Source organism: Nanorana parkeri, unplaced genomic scaffold (assembly GCF_000935625.1).
Source record: "Nanorana parkeri isolate BGI_ZX_2015 unplaced genomic scaffold, ASM93562v1 scaffold119, whole genome shotgun sequence".
NCBI lineage: Eukaryota > Metazoa > Chordata > Amphibia > Anura > Dicroglossidae > Nanorana > Nanorana parkeri.
The window spans coordinates 1,336,457-1,355,665 of NW_017306387.1; the positions used below are offsets into that span (position 1 = coordinate 1,336,457).

Consider the following 19,209-nt stretch of genomic DNA (forward strand, 5'->3'; position numbering starts at 1 on the left):
GACAATCAAAAAAAAAAAACACAGGAGGTTCCAACCTTTCCTTACACTATTCAGAACCATATGTTTTAGCTGTAGTTCCATTTAAGATGATTCTATAAATTCACTTTAAATGGGGCATGTACAGTATGTTTTTGGTGGTGTCCAGACAAGGCAAACTCAGAAAAGCAGTGTCTGATGCACACAAGCATGCATGTCAAATGCTTCATTATTTAAATGCAAACATGTACACATTTACCAGTTATATAAGCCTTTATTTATTTTCTCATCTTAAGCGGTAACATTCATAGTTCTGCCAGATACATACTACAATCAGCAATTTGAAGGCCATTGTAGCCACTTAGTATGGTTATACAAATTAATAAAACATCAATGATATGGAGTAATCAGCAACAACCAATCAGACATCAGTTTAGCACAGGAAGGGTCATGAAAACTGACATAATTGTTATTGGTTACACCATTTTCCTTTAAATGCCTTAAAAACAAACTTCTACCAAATGAGGCAGGATCGCTCTGCTGTAGAGTAAGCTGAGACATTGCAGAATTTGCTCAAACTCCAGGCAAACAATGAAGTACATGGATGAAATACATAACTAACTTATCTGTTCAAAAGATCTGCAGTTCTATCAATTCAGCCTTGAGATACACAGCTGTGCAACAAAGCAAAGCCAGGCTTACACCACTTTGTTATACTTCAGGAATAAACTGCTGGCCCCAGCCTGCTGATTGGACAGTAAAGTAGCAGGAAGAGGTTGAAAGATTTCCCTCTGCCCACTTTGCCCTACTCCTATAGTATATTTACATGTATGTAATCTTATAGGTTCCCTGCTGTACTGGGGATGGCAAGAGGCTGATGTCAAGTCAAAAGTCAGGTATAGCACTGGCACCCTTTAAAAAAACCAAAACAAATACATTAAATATTTAGAATAAATTTGTATGTTTTAGATTTGTGTGGGGTTCGGCTTTAAATATTTTAGTGGATCTCTATGCATAAAATAAATAAATGCCATCAAGCCAACATCCTGATATTATAGGATTGTAGCATTTTCTCTATACAAATGTGTTGGTGTTGCACAATTGGTCAAAGGCAATATTGCTTTACAGTAATTAGGTATTGATTTCCACGTTCTTCCAGACGTCTCTTAGCTTACCGATGACTCTGAATGGTTTAATCTGAAGTACAAGACCATATATCCCATCCAGGTCTGGCAGAGGGTCCCCTTCTGGCACTTCCAGTGTGAACCTCTGTAGGATCCAAGACAGGAACAGGAACATCTCCATTTTGGTTAAGGATTCACCAAGACAGGTGCGTAGCCCAGTGCTAAAGGGAAGGTAACTCTGACTTGGGTTTATTCGGTTACCATTTTCATCCAAGAATCGATCTAAAACAGACATGAAAATGCGACGTGAGTAAAACAATTTAAAATGCAATTGATATACATATAGCTGAACTGTTTACCCGTCATAAAAATGTGTAACTTGTTCAGCCTCTCCTCTCGTTCCTATGCTCCTCCTGCACTATTGAACTTATGCATCAACAGTGTGCAGACAAGAACATTTCTTTTTGCCCTTAGCAGCTCACCAGAAGTCTTATTTTCTTTGCAAGACTGTATATCAAAAATGGCAGTTGGAAGCTCATTACTTGGTAAAGACTAAAATAAATGTTCTTGTTGGTACACTTAACTATAACAAGTGTGACTAAATTAAATACATGGCAAATGCATCACTAACTGATCTCAAATGGCCATGTACACTAGCAACAGCTCTGACTGGCTGGATACATCCCCCACACATTTCTAATGCAGTATACTCTGTCAGAACATGCAGTAGGGAGACATCTTGGCAAGCGCTCTTGGCTTGCTCCCTTTGTAACGGAGGTTGATTTAACAAAAGAGTAAAATGTTAACTATCCCTGTAGAGCTATGGTCACTTTGAGTATCCAATTATGTGCAGGATAATATGGGGGGGGGTTTTTCTTCCTCCTCGCAAATTGGGAGGAACAGAATACTAATGTAGCAAAATCAACACTAGTCTCACTTCTCCTGTAAAACAAAGTAAAAAAATTGAAATAATGGATTGAGTGAAAATAATCATTGTGGTGCTTCAAATCACTGGCACCTTGCTAAAAGCTGATCATAAAAAAAATAAAAATGTATGATATATATATATATATATAATGTGATGTGGTAAGATTACACACCTGGATTGAAGAGGTGAGGATTAACCCACTCCTTTTCATCAAAGTGTAGAGACCAGAGGTTTATAATCACACGAGCATCTTTAGGAATGGTGTATTCTCCAATACTGTCCAAGAGATAGACATGTATAATTAGTGTTGAACATACTGCAGGGATATACAATAAGGCCCCATTCACACCTAGGCGTATTGTAATATGCGCGTCTGTCACGCGACCGTCGTGCGATTCCAAAGGCTACTTGGCTGTATCCAAATGGAAAACGCCCTACAAAACGGCCCAAAGTAGTCCCGGGACCTTTTCAGGCGTGGGCTGTTTTATAGGGCGTTAGGGACGGGCGGAAATACGCCAGGTGGGAACGAGGGCATTGACTACAATGCTATTTATTTTTTTGACCGTTTTGTAGCGCGTTCGTCGAGCGTAGGACGCGCTACAAAACAGTCAGGTGTGAATGGGGCCTAAAGTACTTGACGTATGTACTTTACCTAGTCACATAACGCCAACATATTTCAAACAGAATACTGAACCAGTCACCTCCAGCATGCTAAGCGACAGTTATATTGCGGTCTACGATTCTGCTGGAGAGAATCCCCCCTCACTTCTTGTCCCATGAAAAGGGTGTCACCGAGCCTCTAATCCCACTTTTGGACTCCAAAGAATCACTGGAGGTTCCTACAGACAACGGATCAATCTCACCAGATTTAACTGGTGATAGATGGGTTGCAAAATGATCATGCCTCTGTGTAAGCACCTTGACCTTGCCACTGCCAGACCTACCCTAGTGAAGTCTGCCCAAATTATCTTGGGAGGAAAATTTGCTATTTGCCATTTGTAAATAAAAAGGTAATGTAAACTTGGTCCAGCACCTGGGATGCGGGTTGGGGACATGGCCCCATGATTCTGGGCAGAGAGCATGAAGGCAAAATTCAAACGGTGAAGGTGCCCATACACTGCACGATTCTCGTACGAGAATCACGGGAAATCCCACAATCGTACGAGAATCGTGCAGTCTATGGAAGGCGTGCGACCGTTTCTAATGTACGGTCGCACGTCTTCCGTCGAACCAGCAGGCTAGAAAACCCGCCGGGAATCGTACGACAACTGCCGAACGGGCCAACACAGCGCATTTGCAGTCATCGTAAGCTTACGATGATCGCAAATACGATCTGCCTGTCCAAGATGGGCAGATCGTATGTTTTTAAAGTACTTTACAACCCTCGCAAGACAAAAGTCTTGCGAGGGTTGTAAAGTGTATGGCCACCTTTAGGGATCCAGAGAACAAAGCTCACTTAAGTACGCCTGAATCTGCAGACAAGGTGAACAATCAATGGAGTTGATTAGTAAAAAGTAACTTTAGGTGAATTGTTTGTATAAACTTGGAGTTGCAGCGAATCTGACTGAGTCCAGGATGCAACTAACTGTTTAATTGATCCACTCTGAAACTGTAGTCAAAAGTGTGATTTACCAGTTCAATTTCCTGTTGCAATTACCCCTACCAGGAAGACAGTATACATTTTGATATAATCAGCCAAATATGGTAGTATACCTCCTTAGTTGGTGCTATCCCATTAAACATAAATATGTCCCGATTAGAGGAGTGACGACATACATGGAAATAGTCATCAATACAGAACAAGAAATTAAAGTTAAGTCACATCTCTCTAGTTCAGGTAAATGCTGTAACATTTATAACACACTTATGGCTATTGTACTGTGGAAAATATCCATAATAGTCATCCTTTCTTTAATATCATGGACTAAATGACTGGAAGTATCCTGAATGGGAAGTGGAAATGTACTAATCTAATTTATTGGAAAGACATGAAATCACACCTAGATTCTTTCAAAGCCACATGGGGTGGAAGCACTGGGGATGCGGGACGAAAACGCATTACTTCAGCGATGGTAGCTTCCATGTAATGAAGGATTTTTCTGTCACTGAGGAGTGGATATCGTTCAAACCCAATCTTGGTATCCAGCTCTTTCTGGATCTTCTTCTGGACCTGTTTTATCGTACAAAAGATATGGTACAGTAACTCATCTTATTTCTCATTACCATCAACCAGACATGTGCACAGACTATAGGCCATTTCTTAAAAAAAAAAAAAAAAAAAGCCAGCAGCTATTTAAAAAAATGTATTTATGGTTTGCTTCAAATGTAAATATTGTTTTATAAACATATGTTTACAAAGATAGGTAAGGGAGGGAAAAGTGTTCAATAAAAAAAGGGGAACGTAAACTACAAATATTATGTGTTTTACCGTTACCTTTCTTGTCTTGGTATGCAAGTATATGTACATGATCTGCCCAGTGGCCTAACGTTGTGGCCTCATTTTTACTTCCAGCATTCTTCAGTGAAATACAATATTGAAAAAAGTGAAAGTGCCGTACAATTGGCCAGTGAAGCTCCCCATCACACTGAAAGACCATTTGAGTGATGACGGGGGGCCAGGCTCCCCACCAACGAACCCCATCAAGATTTGCATACTAGTGCTTCTCAGTACTTATTTGCTCCACAGGGCTACATGCCTTGAAAGACACATGGCCTCCCGCAGGAGGTGTGCTTATTCTGCTCTAGTTTTTATTACCAGGTGTTTAAGTCTTACATGACACTCTATATATTTGTCTAGTCCTATTAAAACTTAAGTCTGCCTTCTAGTTTTCCCACACATGTTTTCTCAACATCCCTCTTCTCATCCATTATTTAAATGCCCTATCCCTCTCAATTGGTTAGTCTTTATGTATGCTGTAATGTCTAGTTCTGCATATACCGTTGTATGATGTCCATGTACTAATTTTTTCTTCGGCATAGGTCATTTTCATACAAGACTCCATACAAGTCAATACATTCCATCCCTGCATTTTCACATTTGCTTTGCTTTTGTTAAACTGTTTTGGTTTAGGAAAGTGCATTTACTGTATGTGCTGGTCAGTGGAGTGTGATTGGAGTGCATATGTCAGCAGCCTCACATTTTAATTTAAACTGCCATGTCACCTCTTATGAACCCCAATTATAAATTATTTATAAACAGGATTTAAGAGCACATGTACCAAGCAGTGGTGTATTTTGGTTCTGTGTTGCCATAGGCAAGACTAAACTCGGACACCCTCTCTAATCTAAATTTCCCCCACCCCTTCCTGTTTAAGACATTCTGCGCAATCACTGGATACCGCGCTCACACTGCATCCAGATTTTGACAGGTTGCGCTATTGGTGTAGCGGGAAAGGCCACTGCACATTTTGCTTAACCTGTCAGAAGCTGGATACAGCGAGTGCCCATTTAAATAGTAAGAGGCGCACGATGTATCACTTCTGCTGCGCTCGTTGGTGGATTTGGGATAATTTATATATTTTTCTCTTAATGCAGCAGATATGCCTCTGGTACCAAGTAGTATAAACAATCAAACATCTGTGTGTGTATCTACAAATGGTCTGGGGTACTGGGACACAGTTTGTATCATGCAGAGTAGAGTGATAGCAGGACAACTATGAGAGTCTATAAATATCTTTTTCTAATCTAATTTTACACTTAGGTAGTTATCATAGGGAAGGGTCATTGTGGGGTCTGTGCACCAGGTGCCAACAGCCTCATCAAGAAAGCCTTGTAGAGGAGAAAGGGGGGTGGCAGATAAGATGAGGGTCCCCCCCCCAGAGTTCCATAGTCATTTGGTGGAAACCCACAAAAGAGGTGGGGTGGGTTACACCTCCTAGGGTGTGCAGAACAGAATGTGGAACATGAGAATACAAACTAAAAGCGACAATGAGCGATGTATTTCAAAACCTATCCTATAGAACATGTGAATGCATTTTAGAGACATTACTACAAAAGCTGTCTTGCATCTCCAGCCCTGGTCTGAAACCTCAGAAAGATATCATGGATTCTGGAAGGGATTCTGTACCAGCATGTTAGGATTTGTATCCATTTTTTTTTTTAACTGAAGCATTCATCTGAATGGGTCAGAAAGCCTACCAGGCAGCTAACATTTTCAGAATAAGGTATCAGTGGGATCATCTGTATTTCTCTCAGCACGTGTCTTTCAACATCAGATGCTTATTTTCATTTTCTGACTAGCACTGAAAGAAATATCAGGATTCTGATGGTTGATACATGTTACATGATACATGTCCTATGTTAGTGAATACCCCTATCAGAGACTCTTCAGACACTAACAAAGCTGCACCTTTTAGGCAAAAGAAATCTTCCATCCAGAGGCAGAATATTTACAGTCTACTGTAAGTTACTCACCTGTGGATGGTGCAGTAATAATGCAAGCGCCCATTTCAATGCTGTAGATGGGACTTCCACTCCTGCTCCAAATACATCTCCTACAGTCATGAGGATCTCATCTTCTGGCATCCCCACACCTTGTGATATGCTGCTGCTGTTTTCCACGCTCACTTTGGTTTTCAGGAGAACATCCATCATGTCATTGGGAGATTCACTGCAAAATGTTTCCTATAGAACACATGAATGAATTATAGAGAGAAATTGCTGTTAAAAAACAGATCCATTGCAACTTCTGCTTCAGTTGGTGTACAACAGGCTTTTACAAAGGACGCAGTCTTATATTGTCTACCCTTTCTAAATGCATTGTAGCCCTTCAAATTAATTTTACATTATGCATTTAAATATGAAACCACCATATTAAATAGCACCAACACTGAATCATGGTAATATTACATAAGGCTAAGGCAGAGTTATACATTTGTTTTGAGTTATACATTTTATAGCTACACTTAATATACCCACCTTATGCTCCCTAAGTTTATTACTGAGAAGTTGTTCTCGAGCTGCCACCGCCTCCCGCAGGATGTTTAGATCCTTGTTCGGAAATATCTGCCAGAGAAATGTGATTAGAAAATGAATGTAAATATAAGCTATGCGTTTGTATAATAAAAGATAGTTCTTTAACATTGATAAGCCTAAGAGGATTTTGAAACTCTGCAACATCAAGGGCTTCTGTATATCCAAATGTGTTGGCATTGATGACCTCCTCCTAAAAATAACAGTTGCGTCTATTGTGAAAATCTGGCTTCAGTGTTTATTGAGTCACTGACGGACAAAGATGCATATCAGGAAAGTCAAAGAAAAGTCAGAAGTCCTCATCTGCATACTTGTTCTAGCCAGAAATCATAACCGCCAGCCCCATAGCTTTTTCAGAATTTGAGGTCCTCGTCATTCTCATCTACCAGGATTAGCCCAGATATCAGACTTCACTGTGAATGTGATACAAGATTAAGATCAAATAATGCTTGTCCATGCAGATTTAACAACACTTTTTGGGCACTATTACATAATATACCAACCTAAATCCCATACACAATTTAGTTGGACAAAATTAGAGTTTCAAAACATTGCAGTTGCAATGGTACAAGTGTACCAGTGGGGAGGGAATTGAGTGGCAAGGTTCTATACATAAGAGAAAATCCAATAGCTGTTTGGGGGGTACAGTTTTATTCTTAGGGTTGGATATGCTCTACCATTTGTAGAACATATTGTAGCTGCGGCATCTTCATAACTTTTCTTGAAGACTTAGGCGGCATCACAGAGAGATAAACATACATATTATAGGCATACCTGAAGCCAAGGAAATATGTCCACCATGATGTCTTTGCCAGCAGTGTCCACTATCCCTTTATGATACTTCATCAAGGTCTCAAACTCTGCATCTCCTTTGTTGTATCTGGCATTGAAGCACAGGGAGCCTACCACATTAGTGACAGCCCGTATGATCTCCGGAGCCATGTCCAAAGGGACTCCCTGAGAGGAGGCGAGGGTCTGACACAAGACTGTAGCTTCACGGGAAACTTGATTCGGGAAAAAAAATAATAATTCTAGAATGAACATCTTTACTGTATGTAGACCCTAGCTACCCGATATCAGGCAAACAATTCTGCTACTGGAAACAAATTGCTGGCATCACCCAGTGAAGGAAATTGCTTGGAAGAATCATCCAGGTGATAAAACCACTTAACCTACTGGAATTGCTCCCAAACTGGCCCCCAAAAGAGTGACATAAATTATATATAAAAGAAAACAATGGGGTTTGTTGGATAATTAGATGGGGTAATTTCCACAATTTTAGGCAAGTGTCAACACTTATATTATGTAATGGATGGCCTCACTGACCAGTAGGGCCCCTCAGTAGGTATTAGGCTTTATCGAATACCCACAACTTAACAGTTAACCACTGTGCTTCATGGTGAATCTACCCATGATGCTTTGTGTAAAACTTGCATTGGTATCATGGGCTGTACACCCAGGTTGTGATAAATTGTATGAATACTCACCGATTTCCTCAATGGCAAGAGTTCCTTCCCCAAACATGCACAGTGCTGATCGAGCCATTTTACGATTAAACTGATAGCTGGGGCTAAACGTTGCAAAAACAACACCCTTACCACCTTTTGTCAAAATATCCGTTGTCACCTGATATGAAACAAACATGAGACCAAGTGGAGCTAGTATACAAGCAGAAACAAACTCATCAGAATATTACACAACGAAGGACACAAATATACCACAGAGAAACCTCTCATCAGAAATGGTATCATGTAATATAGGCTAAATCTTAATTATAAAGTCTAGACTCGAATAACCCTTCTAAACTGCTATACAAATACCATTTCAGAAGGAAGCCAATCCGTATTTAATTGGATTGTGGAATGAAAGTTAAGCACCTTGGAGGAGATGTACAAAAATAAACGAGAGCTATATAGACAGGAGAAAGTCCCATGTGGAATTTGTACCCAGGACTCCGAGGCAAGAATGCTAGTTACTCGGGAATAAACTAAAAACATGTTTATCCAGGTCATTTTGTTCTAAATGATAGTAGCTTTTTAAGTTCTAATGAGTGTCAGGAACATAGCCCAGCATTTATACCCTCACAGGTACATCTGGTTGTTGTTATTATAATTTGGACATTATTATAGTTTTTTTTACACCGCTCTGTAGAATGTGCAATAAAAACTGCCATTTGCTGTGTAGTTTTGGGAACTTTGTGTGCTAAAACATTTCAAAATTATAATTGACTTAAAAAAACATTTTTCAAATCTTTTCTAAAACTTCAAATTTTTGCCGGTTAAAATGATCCAACTGTGCACAACTCTACGGCGTTTGGGGATAGTTTCTGGTGACTTGAGAGCCAAAACGAAACAAGTGAAAACAAAAAAAAACTTGTTTCGTCAAAGGAAACAAATTTTTATGTTGTTTCGGAGTCAAGAGCCTCCAAATCCGAACACTAAAATCGCAGAACAAGCGGCGGCCATATCGGCCGCCGGCGCGCCGCCCTTTGAGTAAATTTTGGTATACGCCAAGATGGCTGCGGCCGCATGTTCGAGCACCGCCATCTTGGTGTATACCAAGAATCTACTCCAAAATGGCAGCACACGTGCACAGAACATAGCGGCTGTTGCTCGTTCAGCGTGTGATGTCACATGCTCCGCCTCCAAGATGGCAGCAGCCACGCGCAGAACATGCTGGCAGCCAATATGGCCGCTGGCTTGTTCTGAAAACAAATTTACGTATGCCTGAATATCGTTTTAGTATATTAGGGCATATATTAAAATTAGTTATTTCAGATTCAGACAAACCACTGATTTTCATTGATTTGCAGGTTCGTCCGAATCCACATGTCTACAAACATGCCAGCACTCTGTATTGCCATGTCAGCTTATATTCCAACAGGAGCACATGGCCTAGGGTGACAATGATTTGTGTTCATAGACTAGGCATAGTAAGGCAGTATTGTCACTCTAGTACAGGGAGCTTAATGCACTCATAACAAGGTGCAAATAAAAGAAAAAAGTATTCAGTGCAAAACTGACTCACAATATTTAACAAGGGGTAGGCTAAATTGTAACTCTTTAATTTAGGGCTTATATAAACTTTACAAAATGTATGTTTCCAATAGAAGCCAACAACATATATTGTATTAGAGAATAGCATGCAACACAAACTATTAGTGCAGCCTGTTTGAAGACCTGCCCTCCAGGTTACACATTTCTGGTTTTTGTGATACTCACGGTGTGTGGTCTCCCAGCAAATGATTTGCCTTTCTTCACCAAGACTTCCCTGGCATCCTCATGGTTATTAACTATAACCATCTGCTGGGAGCCCATCTTGAGGGAGTATAGCTTGCCATATTTCTTCTGCAGGCTATAGAAGAGAAGGTGTGGAGGCAGGTTCTCAAGGTGGAGTAAACTCCCAATGACAGGCAATGACGGTAAGCTCTTGGGGTACTTTACATCTCTCTGGTTTCTCAATCCTATTCTCCAGAAAGAGATGAGGAATAGCACTGAGACTAGAACCATAGCAGCAGTACCAAGCCACACAATCATGCTGGTGTCTTCATTGGCTTGAAATGATCATTTCCATGTACATGCCACATAAATAGGGAGGAGGTTTTCTCAGCTGCCAATCAGAGCTTATAGATCATTAAACTCAAGGCCTCTCAGGTGTTTTATCATATCTTCCAGGCATTACTTAGCAAATGTTTTTTGCTTACAATAACACAACTTACAGCTTTAAATCAAGTCACAAGTTTCTGTTACAGTTTAGTATGTACTTTCTCAGATGGACGTTTGAACAAGTTTAATAAATTATTGTCCTTATTCGATGGAGTTTTTGTTCTTATTCGTAAAAACAGTAACCTAGAGCAAGCAATCAGAACTATTTTTTATATTTTTATCTTTTTATTTATGATAAGAATTGATTGAGATAATTCTATATTGTATAAAATATTCATAAATTGATCCTTTTTTCTTTATAATTGTACACTGTTATGCTTTACTGTTGTGATTTTATCCTAAAGCCCCGTTCACATTGAGCGATTTATCGCGCGGTACTTCCCGCGATATCGCGGCAAATTACCGCGCGATATCGCGCTCCAATGCATTTCAATGGGGCAAAGGGTCCTGCTGTCGCGGGTCGTGTGTCGCTACAGCAGGACCCTTTTTGGAGCGGATTTAGCCGCGATTCAAGCTTGCTCAATGCAAGCTTGAACGCGATATCGCGCGGCAAATCTCGCGATGTCGTGCAATATGCAAATCGCGCGACAAACGCGCGATTTGCATATCGCGCAGTGGGAACGGGGCCTTAAAGTGGAACCAAAGTCTGCAGTACTCCGCTCCAGCCATGCGACTTCCACAAGCTCCTTCATCTGCGCTGGTCTTCTTGTGGGTTTGGCTTCTCCAGTCTTCTTGACTGGCAGGCCCAGGTTAGTGTAAGGTCTCGTTCACACCTAGGCGTATTGCATATGCGCGTCTGTCGCGCGTTTTTTACCGCAATTCGCTTCCGAAGGCTACTTGGCTGTATCCCAATGGAAACGCGCAACAAAACGGCCCAAAGTAGTACCTGTACATTTTCAGGCGTGGGCCGTTTTGTAGCGCGTTAGGGACGGGCGGAAATACGCCAAGGTGGGAACGAGACCATTGAAAACAATGGGATTTATATTTTTGAAGCGTTTTGTAGAGCGTTCGTCGAGGGTAGAACGCGCTACAAACCGTTCAGGTGTGAACGAGGGCTAACTCCTACAAATGCACACCTGCACGCTGAAGATGCAAATGACACAAGATCACTAGTAGGATCGCTTGTGCTTACGAAAGGTGCCCATACACCTTACAATTATCTGGAGATTTTTGTCTGCGATTGCGTTTTCATCAGAAAATCTGCAGTTGATGGGAAGTGCACAACCTCAATTACTGTACAACTGGCAGATTTTTGTTTTTCAGGCAGGCTACAAAAATTTTGTCTAATTGGATGAAAATTAACAGGTTAGTGGCGTTGTTGTACAACAAAAATCTCAAGATGCAAACTGCACATGCTCAAACGAAAATCTGTCCTTTCGATCGATGAAAATCAGCCAGGTGGTGGTGCAGACGAGCGTTAATTGTTAACTACATTGGTCTGTGCATGATGGACTAGTTGTAAGAAAATTGAATGAGGGTGAGATGTCTGGACAACAAAAGTTGTGCAATGGTTGTAAGGTATATGGCCACCTTTATGCAGCAGTCTTTCAGTAAACTATCCACAACTAAAACCAAAGCAACCATATAAATCAAACTGTAAAGCCATTGTACATTAAAGCATATAACCCCAATTTACAAAAGCCTAAAGCATGAGGTAGTTTCATTGCCATAAAACATTTATATGAATTATAAATGTTTTCATTTCTTGATGATACCACATGTGCATTAATGTGTACTCTGTTAATGCAGATGGATGCCACAATGCCTGTATCATGTTGTGGTTCCATTAATTTTGAATGGCACCCTACCACACTAAAGCTGGCCATACACTTTACAACCATCGCACGACTTTCGTCTTGCGATGGTTGTAAGGTAATTAAAAGCTTGTACGATCTGCCCATGTTGGACAAGCAGATCGTACTTGCGATCATCACAAGCCTGCCCCGCTGAGGGGAGGGCTTCCGATGATTGCATTGCTGAGCGGGCCCGTGTGGCATTTGTCTTACGAGCACGCCACAAACCTGCCGAAAATCGTACGATTTTCGGCTGGTTTTCCAATGTGCTCATAAGACAAAAGACGTGCGACCGTACAGTAGAAACAGTCGCAAGCCTTCCATACACCTGCCGATTATCGTACGATCGCGGGATTTCCCGCGATTATTGTACAATAATCGGCAGGTGTATGGCCACCTTAATATGTTTTATTTGCTATAAAAGAGGATTATAGAAGAAAACTTTGACAATTGACATAGAAAGAAGTAAGAAAATGTCAGGGACCAGAACACCTCCAGGTTGCACTGTGGTGCTGGAGCCAGGTCCTGCAGTTCCATTACTCACCTGCAGGGTGTCCCAGCAATCAGCGGTTAGTCACCACCTGGTGCTGATCTGGGAGGGTATTTAGCCTCTCCTTGGTGTTGGGCTTGTGCCTTAGTATTGTTGCAATATCCTGATGCCTGAACCTTGCCCCTGAGGTCTCCTGATTGGTGGCTCCCCTCTTGTTGTCCTGCTCCCCACAGTTTGCCCTGTTGTCTCCAGTGTGTACTTTGTTATTTGTGTTAGGCTTTTATATGTTACTTACGAGTGGTGGTGGGGGTGCTTATGGTTGTGATGTTTTTGGATTAACTAATCAACTATAGTTCATAAGCATTGTTTGGTGTGGTCATGCATTTGGTTCTCCTGTAGATACCTGCATGCGGTGTGGGGACACCTGTGCATGGTATCGTGACAGTAAAGCAACTTTTATATAGATGAAGCAAAGTGTGGTGTGTGTATTTAAACCTCATACCAAGAGACTGGGCAGGGTTGGAAAATTCTGAAAATGGTCCTATGGTGTTGGCCATATCTGTCTTCCTCCCAGGTCTTTCAAGCTATTTAATTGCATCCAACTCGCACACCCGCTCTGCAATGGTGGGAGGTTGCGTAGATTTCCTAGAACTTACAGTATGGGCAGCTAAGTGGTGTCAGAGGCACTGCTTAATTTTGTATTTTCCTGGTATGATTGACGGTAGTAGGATGCAAGGACCATTGAGTATACTTGTATCAGTCCAACACAGGAACATGCTGTGCATTGTTGCGTTGTGGTGCGTGACTACAGAGGAACATGTCCTATTTTCAGTGCATTAGCATGTTCTGCCAGCCCATTAAAAATGAGCATAACGTGCCGTAACTCACATGTAACATAATGCATGGCGTAAATGGACCCTTACATTTTTTTTTGCATGGATCTATTGAAACCACTCCATAATGTTCTACATTTCTGCAGCATTGTGTATGTAAAAAGGATTTCACAAAATTATTTCATAGGCTTTTACTTCTAAAAATATGGCTAGCTTTATTGTAGCATGAACAGTATCAATAAAATATATATTGAGCGGAGCAGAAAGAGGAGACCTTCATGGGGTCAATAAAATATTCAATGCGGAGCTACTGATTTATAAGACAGACGTTTATTTCATGGAGGTAAATAAGGATTCCACACCAATGTGATATTTATTGTTGCAAATTGATCTTTTAATGTGTAAACGATCATGAGAGAAAAATTGCAAACGCATGTAAATAGCTCATGGGGCTTTGGATATTGACATTGTGGGGGACTTGTCCTAATAAGTTGCATAGTTGTTGTAGCTAATTAACTACACTGTATAAAAGACCTAAGGGAGGTAGTCTTTCTAAAATATTTTAATGAAATCAATCATTATTTGCGCCTCGCTTGAAACCATTTTTTCCGCCTTTCCTATATGTACTTATTGTAGGGAGTCGAGGCCTTTTCTTTATTTTGTTTTGAGTGCTTGCTGGGTCTGCTGTTGGGGTAGTATATCAATCTTTTATAAACAAGCAACAAACCTGTTCACCAATTCTCTAATTTCACTAAACAAATTTTACAAGAATCCTACTATATCTAAAAGGTAAAACTATACTGAGTAAGTGAATAACAAATATGTGAAAATGTTTGTGCCTTTTTATGAAATGGTAAAAAAAATTAACACAAAGCTGTAAAAAAGCAACTTATACTAAAAATCTGTGTTGTAGTAACACCTCATCTGCAGTGCAATTTGTACGCACTGTTGGTGTGTGTTGTGATAAAATGATGCAGGCATACATTTAATTGCTTTGCCATGCGCTGCCACACATTTGGATTAATTTTTTAAAAAGTACAAAATCAAAAAATCAAGCATTGCAATGTGTTCTAACAACGCACCACAGTGCATGAGCATAATGTACATCATAATACACACAGTTGCACGTGTATGTTATGTGTGTGGGGGTGTTTTTTTTTAAACTTTTTCCTTTTTTTTTTTACTGTCAGGGGCTTTGGAAAAATATTTGGGGTCTAAACATACCTTTTATATTTCCCTTTTGCAATAGAAAAATTGTGGAGGCTCAGTATCACAAGTGGGTTTTACCTAGCATGGTCTGCACGCAAATGCAGTTTGCCTAGGAATTTCCATGATTCCTAAGATGGACAGGCCATTGCTTGCTGGAAGGCTGGGGGCCCTTGAAAGGAGTACTGAGATACGGTGCTGTAATGTTTTCTGGAAGCTAGTTGCAGCATATTACTGGCCCCTCCCACCAGCCATGATCTGCCTGCATTGCATTAAGAAACTCAGACCAGCGATGACATCACTGGGTACAAAATCAGATATGTAATTAAAAAAATAGGTTTTATTTAAAAATGTTATTAGTGTGTTGATACAGGGAGGATGGAAGAACTATAGAAGGTAAAAATAATGAGCAGAAATCAGAGGGGAGAGACAGTATGGTACCGAATGATAAAGTAGAGACAGTGTCAGGCTACAGGCTGAGGTCAGTAATAGGCAGGCAGTGAGTTTCCTAGAAAGCAGAAAATAGTCCAAAACTTAGGCTGGGGTCACAACAGCAGGACAAGATCAAGAGACAGGTCAGAGGACCGGCGGTGTTGAAGCCAACACACAGCGCACATGCTGAAAAGTGACCCTATGTGCACAGGGCCACATGCCACAGTGTATGCACCTGCATGTACCCACACTTCTTCTACTGGAACACACTGGACATTCCTTACACAATGACCAGGAAGTCAGTTCTAGAGTACTTCCCTGGGATTCAGATTCTTTTATAGATCTAATGGGCTGTGGAATGGTCTGGAAAATAGGTCAGTTGATACTTTCTCCAATATTCTAATGGGTGACCAGCCTAGGTCCTGCATGTCCATTAGTGAGAGTAAACTTGAATCTGTGGACAAGTGCTTCAGTTGCAGGTATATCAAGGAGCCCAGTTTAAGCATGCTTATATTAGCTTCTTGTCTGCTAAAATTCTAAAATCTGTATTAATGGGGAACTGTATTGTCAGGAATGCTGTTTGTGTAATATCTCCTATTTTTGTGATGCATGTGAAGAGTGGTAAGTGGAACAAGTTGCTGGAGTCCCTTTAACTGCTTGAAGACCAGGTGTTTAGATCCCCTACAACTACTTTCATTTGAGGACAAATTAACCCACTTATGTATACTGCATAAAACACATTCAGCTAAACACAATATTGTTATGGGTATCTTTTTTTTTTTTTTACCTTCAATGGACCTGCTTTATTAAGCAGGGTTTTTGGCAATTCCTTTACGATGATGTGGAAGCTCTAGATCCTAATAAATACTTCCTGAACATTCAAATGTACCCCATAATGAATAAATATACAACCAACTTCTTAAGTGATAACATTGTATTGGGCCAGTTTAAGTTGTAAGTTGCAAGAATTAACTGTATAAGAAGTTGATATAGCAGCTGAATATATGAAATGCTCTATCTGGTGAAGATTAACTGCACTGTATTTGCATATATACAATATAATAGTTTTTATGAGAATCTTCCCTCTAACATCTAACCAAATCAATCAAATATACATAACTGCTCTATCTCCAGTATGTGGTTCCCTCATGTTCAGTGAACATGTATAAAAGTCAAACACAAAGGTGGTTAAAATTATCTTTTATTACCAAAAGATGTACTTCTCAGTTTCAATATACAACTAGTAAGCATAGTGTATAATGGACATTAACATATGATAAAGCATAAATAAAACTGTGGAATTCAGACATAGTTCAGGGCCATCTGCTGACTCCCTGTCTGAATAAATTACATTTATAGACATTGTTTAATTTGTCACACAGGTTTGGATGTTTCATTTTCAGAGTGAGAGCTTTGTTCAGTGAGTGTATTTTTAACTGGCCCAAAATCCTAATTGGATGGGTTCATAGGAAATACTAATTTGGGGATACAAATGTTTGAAGGCAGCTAAAATGAAACTATTAAGAGGGTGAATACTATCAAGAGGGTGAATACTATATTATGATGGAGATGAATACCATCATAAATTAACAATGCAAAAGAACCAGTTCTGAAATATCCAAACATAAAGCAATTGATCTGTGGGATAATGTGCATACTAATGGAAGTCATAAGGCTGCAGGATAGGCATTTCAAAAGGTTGTACAACTTTGAAGTAAAACCAAATATCCTTAAAGGAGAACTATGAGGTGAGTGATTTTCACTCACCTCATAGTTCTAGCTGACCTGTGACAATGAGACTGTCACAGGTCGGCTCAGTAGATCGGGAGGTGAGCGAACACATACCGGCGTTCGCTCACCTCTCGATCCTGTCACGGCTCTCTGCCATGACAGGGGAGGGGCTGGATACCCCCCTCCTCCGCTCTGATCCGCCAGCGCTGACTGGCGGAACGGACGGGGAGAGGGCGGGTACAGCTGGCTCTGCTTCTAGATAAGCAGAGCCAGCTGTCAGTCACGCAGCTGGGCGGATCCAGACATACAGCGAGCAGCTCAGTATACCGCGAGCAGCAGTTCGCGGTGTCTCAGTATACCACGAGCTAGAGCTCACGGTATACTGAGCCTATGGTGACGGGAGGACGCTAGTTTGTGTCCTCCCGTTACCCTAAGGAGAACTATGGGGAAAAGCCTTAACCCCATAGTTCTCCTTTAATATTTAACAGAAAAGTAGAACTTTACTTAAGAGTCACTAAACCCCCGCAGTATATCTTAAAAATGCAATCAGGTACCTTACTATTACAAAAATGTAGCTCTCAGCTGTAAATACTCAATCTCTAAATTCGTGCTGACACTGTCCTTCCTCCTGGAGGGTGGCTACTTTTGTTCCCCATGGTCCCTGTGTGTGTGTGTGTGTGTGTGTGGTAAAGGACCGCTCAAAGCTGGCTCCTTCAATACAAATTAGTAAACTAAACGTGAGATTGTAGTCCATCATGGGATTGAGCTTGGAGTGGTGGCTACTTTACAACACACACACGGACCATGGGGAATAAAAGTAGTCACCCTCCAAAAGCAAGGACCGTGTCAGCATGAATTCAGATTGATTTGAGGATCTACACAAATTAGATTCATTTTTGTTAATCGTTAGGGTACTTGAATGCATTTTTAAGATTTAACTCCTGAGTTGGGTGTTACTTTAATAATGCATTCACAAAAATTGACAGATGCAGATTATTGCTAAAATAGATGCTAATAGACAGATGCAAAGACACCAACCATAAAGCTCAGACAGATATGCCTAGCATGATCATCCCCCTCTGTAGTACCAGAAGGAACAACCTCTACCCAAAGCTCCACTCACTTCAAGTTGGTAGCTCCATCAAGCCAAGTAATGCTGTCAATGTTAATGAAAAATGCATAATTTAACAGTTAAACAGTGAAGAAGCCATTAAACAGTTTAGACGGTTTACAGATATCATTTACAGGATGTTATAGGGACTTAGAGATAGTACAGTGCATGAAATAACAATAATGGAAACACATTTACAGAATACTCCTATTTGAATGAAACATTTAATTTTGAATTTTTAGATATGTAAAATGTACATTGGGGGATTTTTTGACTTTGATAAGATTCTTAATGGTGACTCTACACATAATATACATCATTGCCATCAAGCCAACATCACTATGGGGTTGTACCTTTTTCTGTTCAGTTAAAGGTGAAATGAAATGTGGCACGGCATCGTAATTATGTAGTGATTTCTATGTTCTTCCACACTTCTCTCATTTTAGCAATAACTCTAAACGGTTTCACCTGAAGAACAACACCAAACTTCCCTTCCAGGTCTGGCAGTGGGTCCCCTTCTGGTACCTCCAGTGTGAACCTCTGGAGGATCCAGGACAGAAACAGAAAGATCTCCATTTTGGCCAGGGCTTCTCCGAGACACACACGTATCCCTGCTCCAAAGGGTAGAAAGCTCTGATTTGGGGAGTAGAGACGGTTTCCATCTTTATCCAAGAATCGATCTGAAATGTATATTATTGAAATATATATTTATTTCTGTCTGTGTTACTGCTGGAGATGTTGCCGCACTTCCTGTTGTTAAAGGATTTTCAGCTTATCAGTTATCTCTCTAACTTCTCCCCCTCCTATGGAGACTGGTGAGCAACCATTCTTCAAATACTACCATTATAACAATTGGCATATATGAGCAGAGCCTGTCCGGCCAAATTTGACATGATCTAGTCTGCCTGGACACAAATGTATCTCGATTTGAATCTCCCCCACTGCGCTC

At 40.6% G+C, this 19,209-nt stretch overlaps 2 protein-coding genes across 2 annotated transcripts in view; both read right to left on the bottom strand.

The window, feature by feature from the left end:
- Positions 1–1,107: 1,107 nt before the first annotated feature.
- LOC108784547 (steroid 17-alpha-hydroxylase/17,20 lyase-like) lies at positions 1,108–10,535 on the bottom strand. The gene is made up of 8 exons (XM_018553394.1): positions 10,221–10,535; positions 8,487–8,625; positions 7,774–8,003; positions 6,946–7,032; positions 6,442–6,651; positions 4,029–4,198; positions 2,201–2,304; positions 1,108–1,382 (listed from the first exon to the last, which is right to left on the bottom strand). Exons 1-8 carry the CDS (start codon positions 10,533–10,535, stop codon positions 1,108–1,110), a joined length of 1,530 nt encoding a protein of 509 aa, XP_018408896.1.
- Positions 10,536–18,580: 8,045 nt separating this feature from the next.
- Positions 18,581–19,209, bottom strand: part of LOC108784564 (steroid 17-alpha-hydroxylase/17,20 lyase) — a 12,309-nt gene continuing 11,680 nt past the window's right edge. The window contains exon 8 of the mRNA XM_018553412.1: positions 18,581–18,940. Within this exon, the coding sequence (XP_018408914.1) occupies positions 18,663–18,940 (278 nt within the window). The 3' untranslated portion in view covers positions 18,581–18,662. The remainder of the gene's footprint in view (positions 18,941–19,209) is intronic.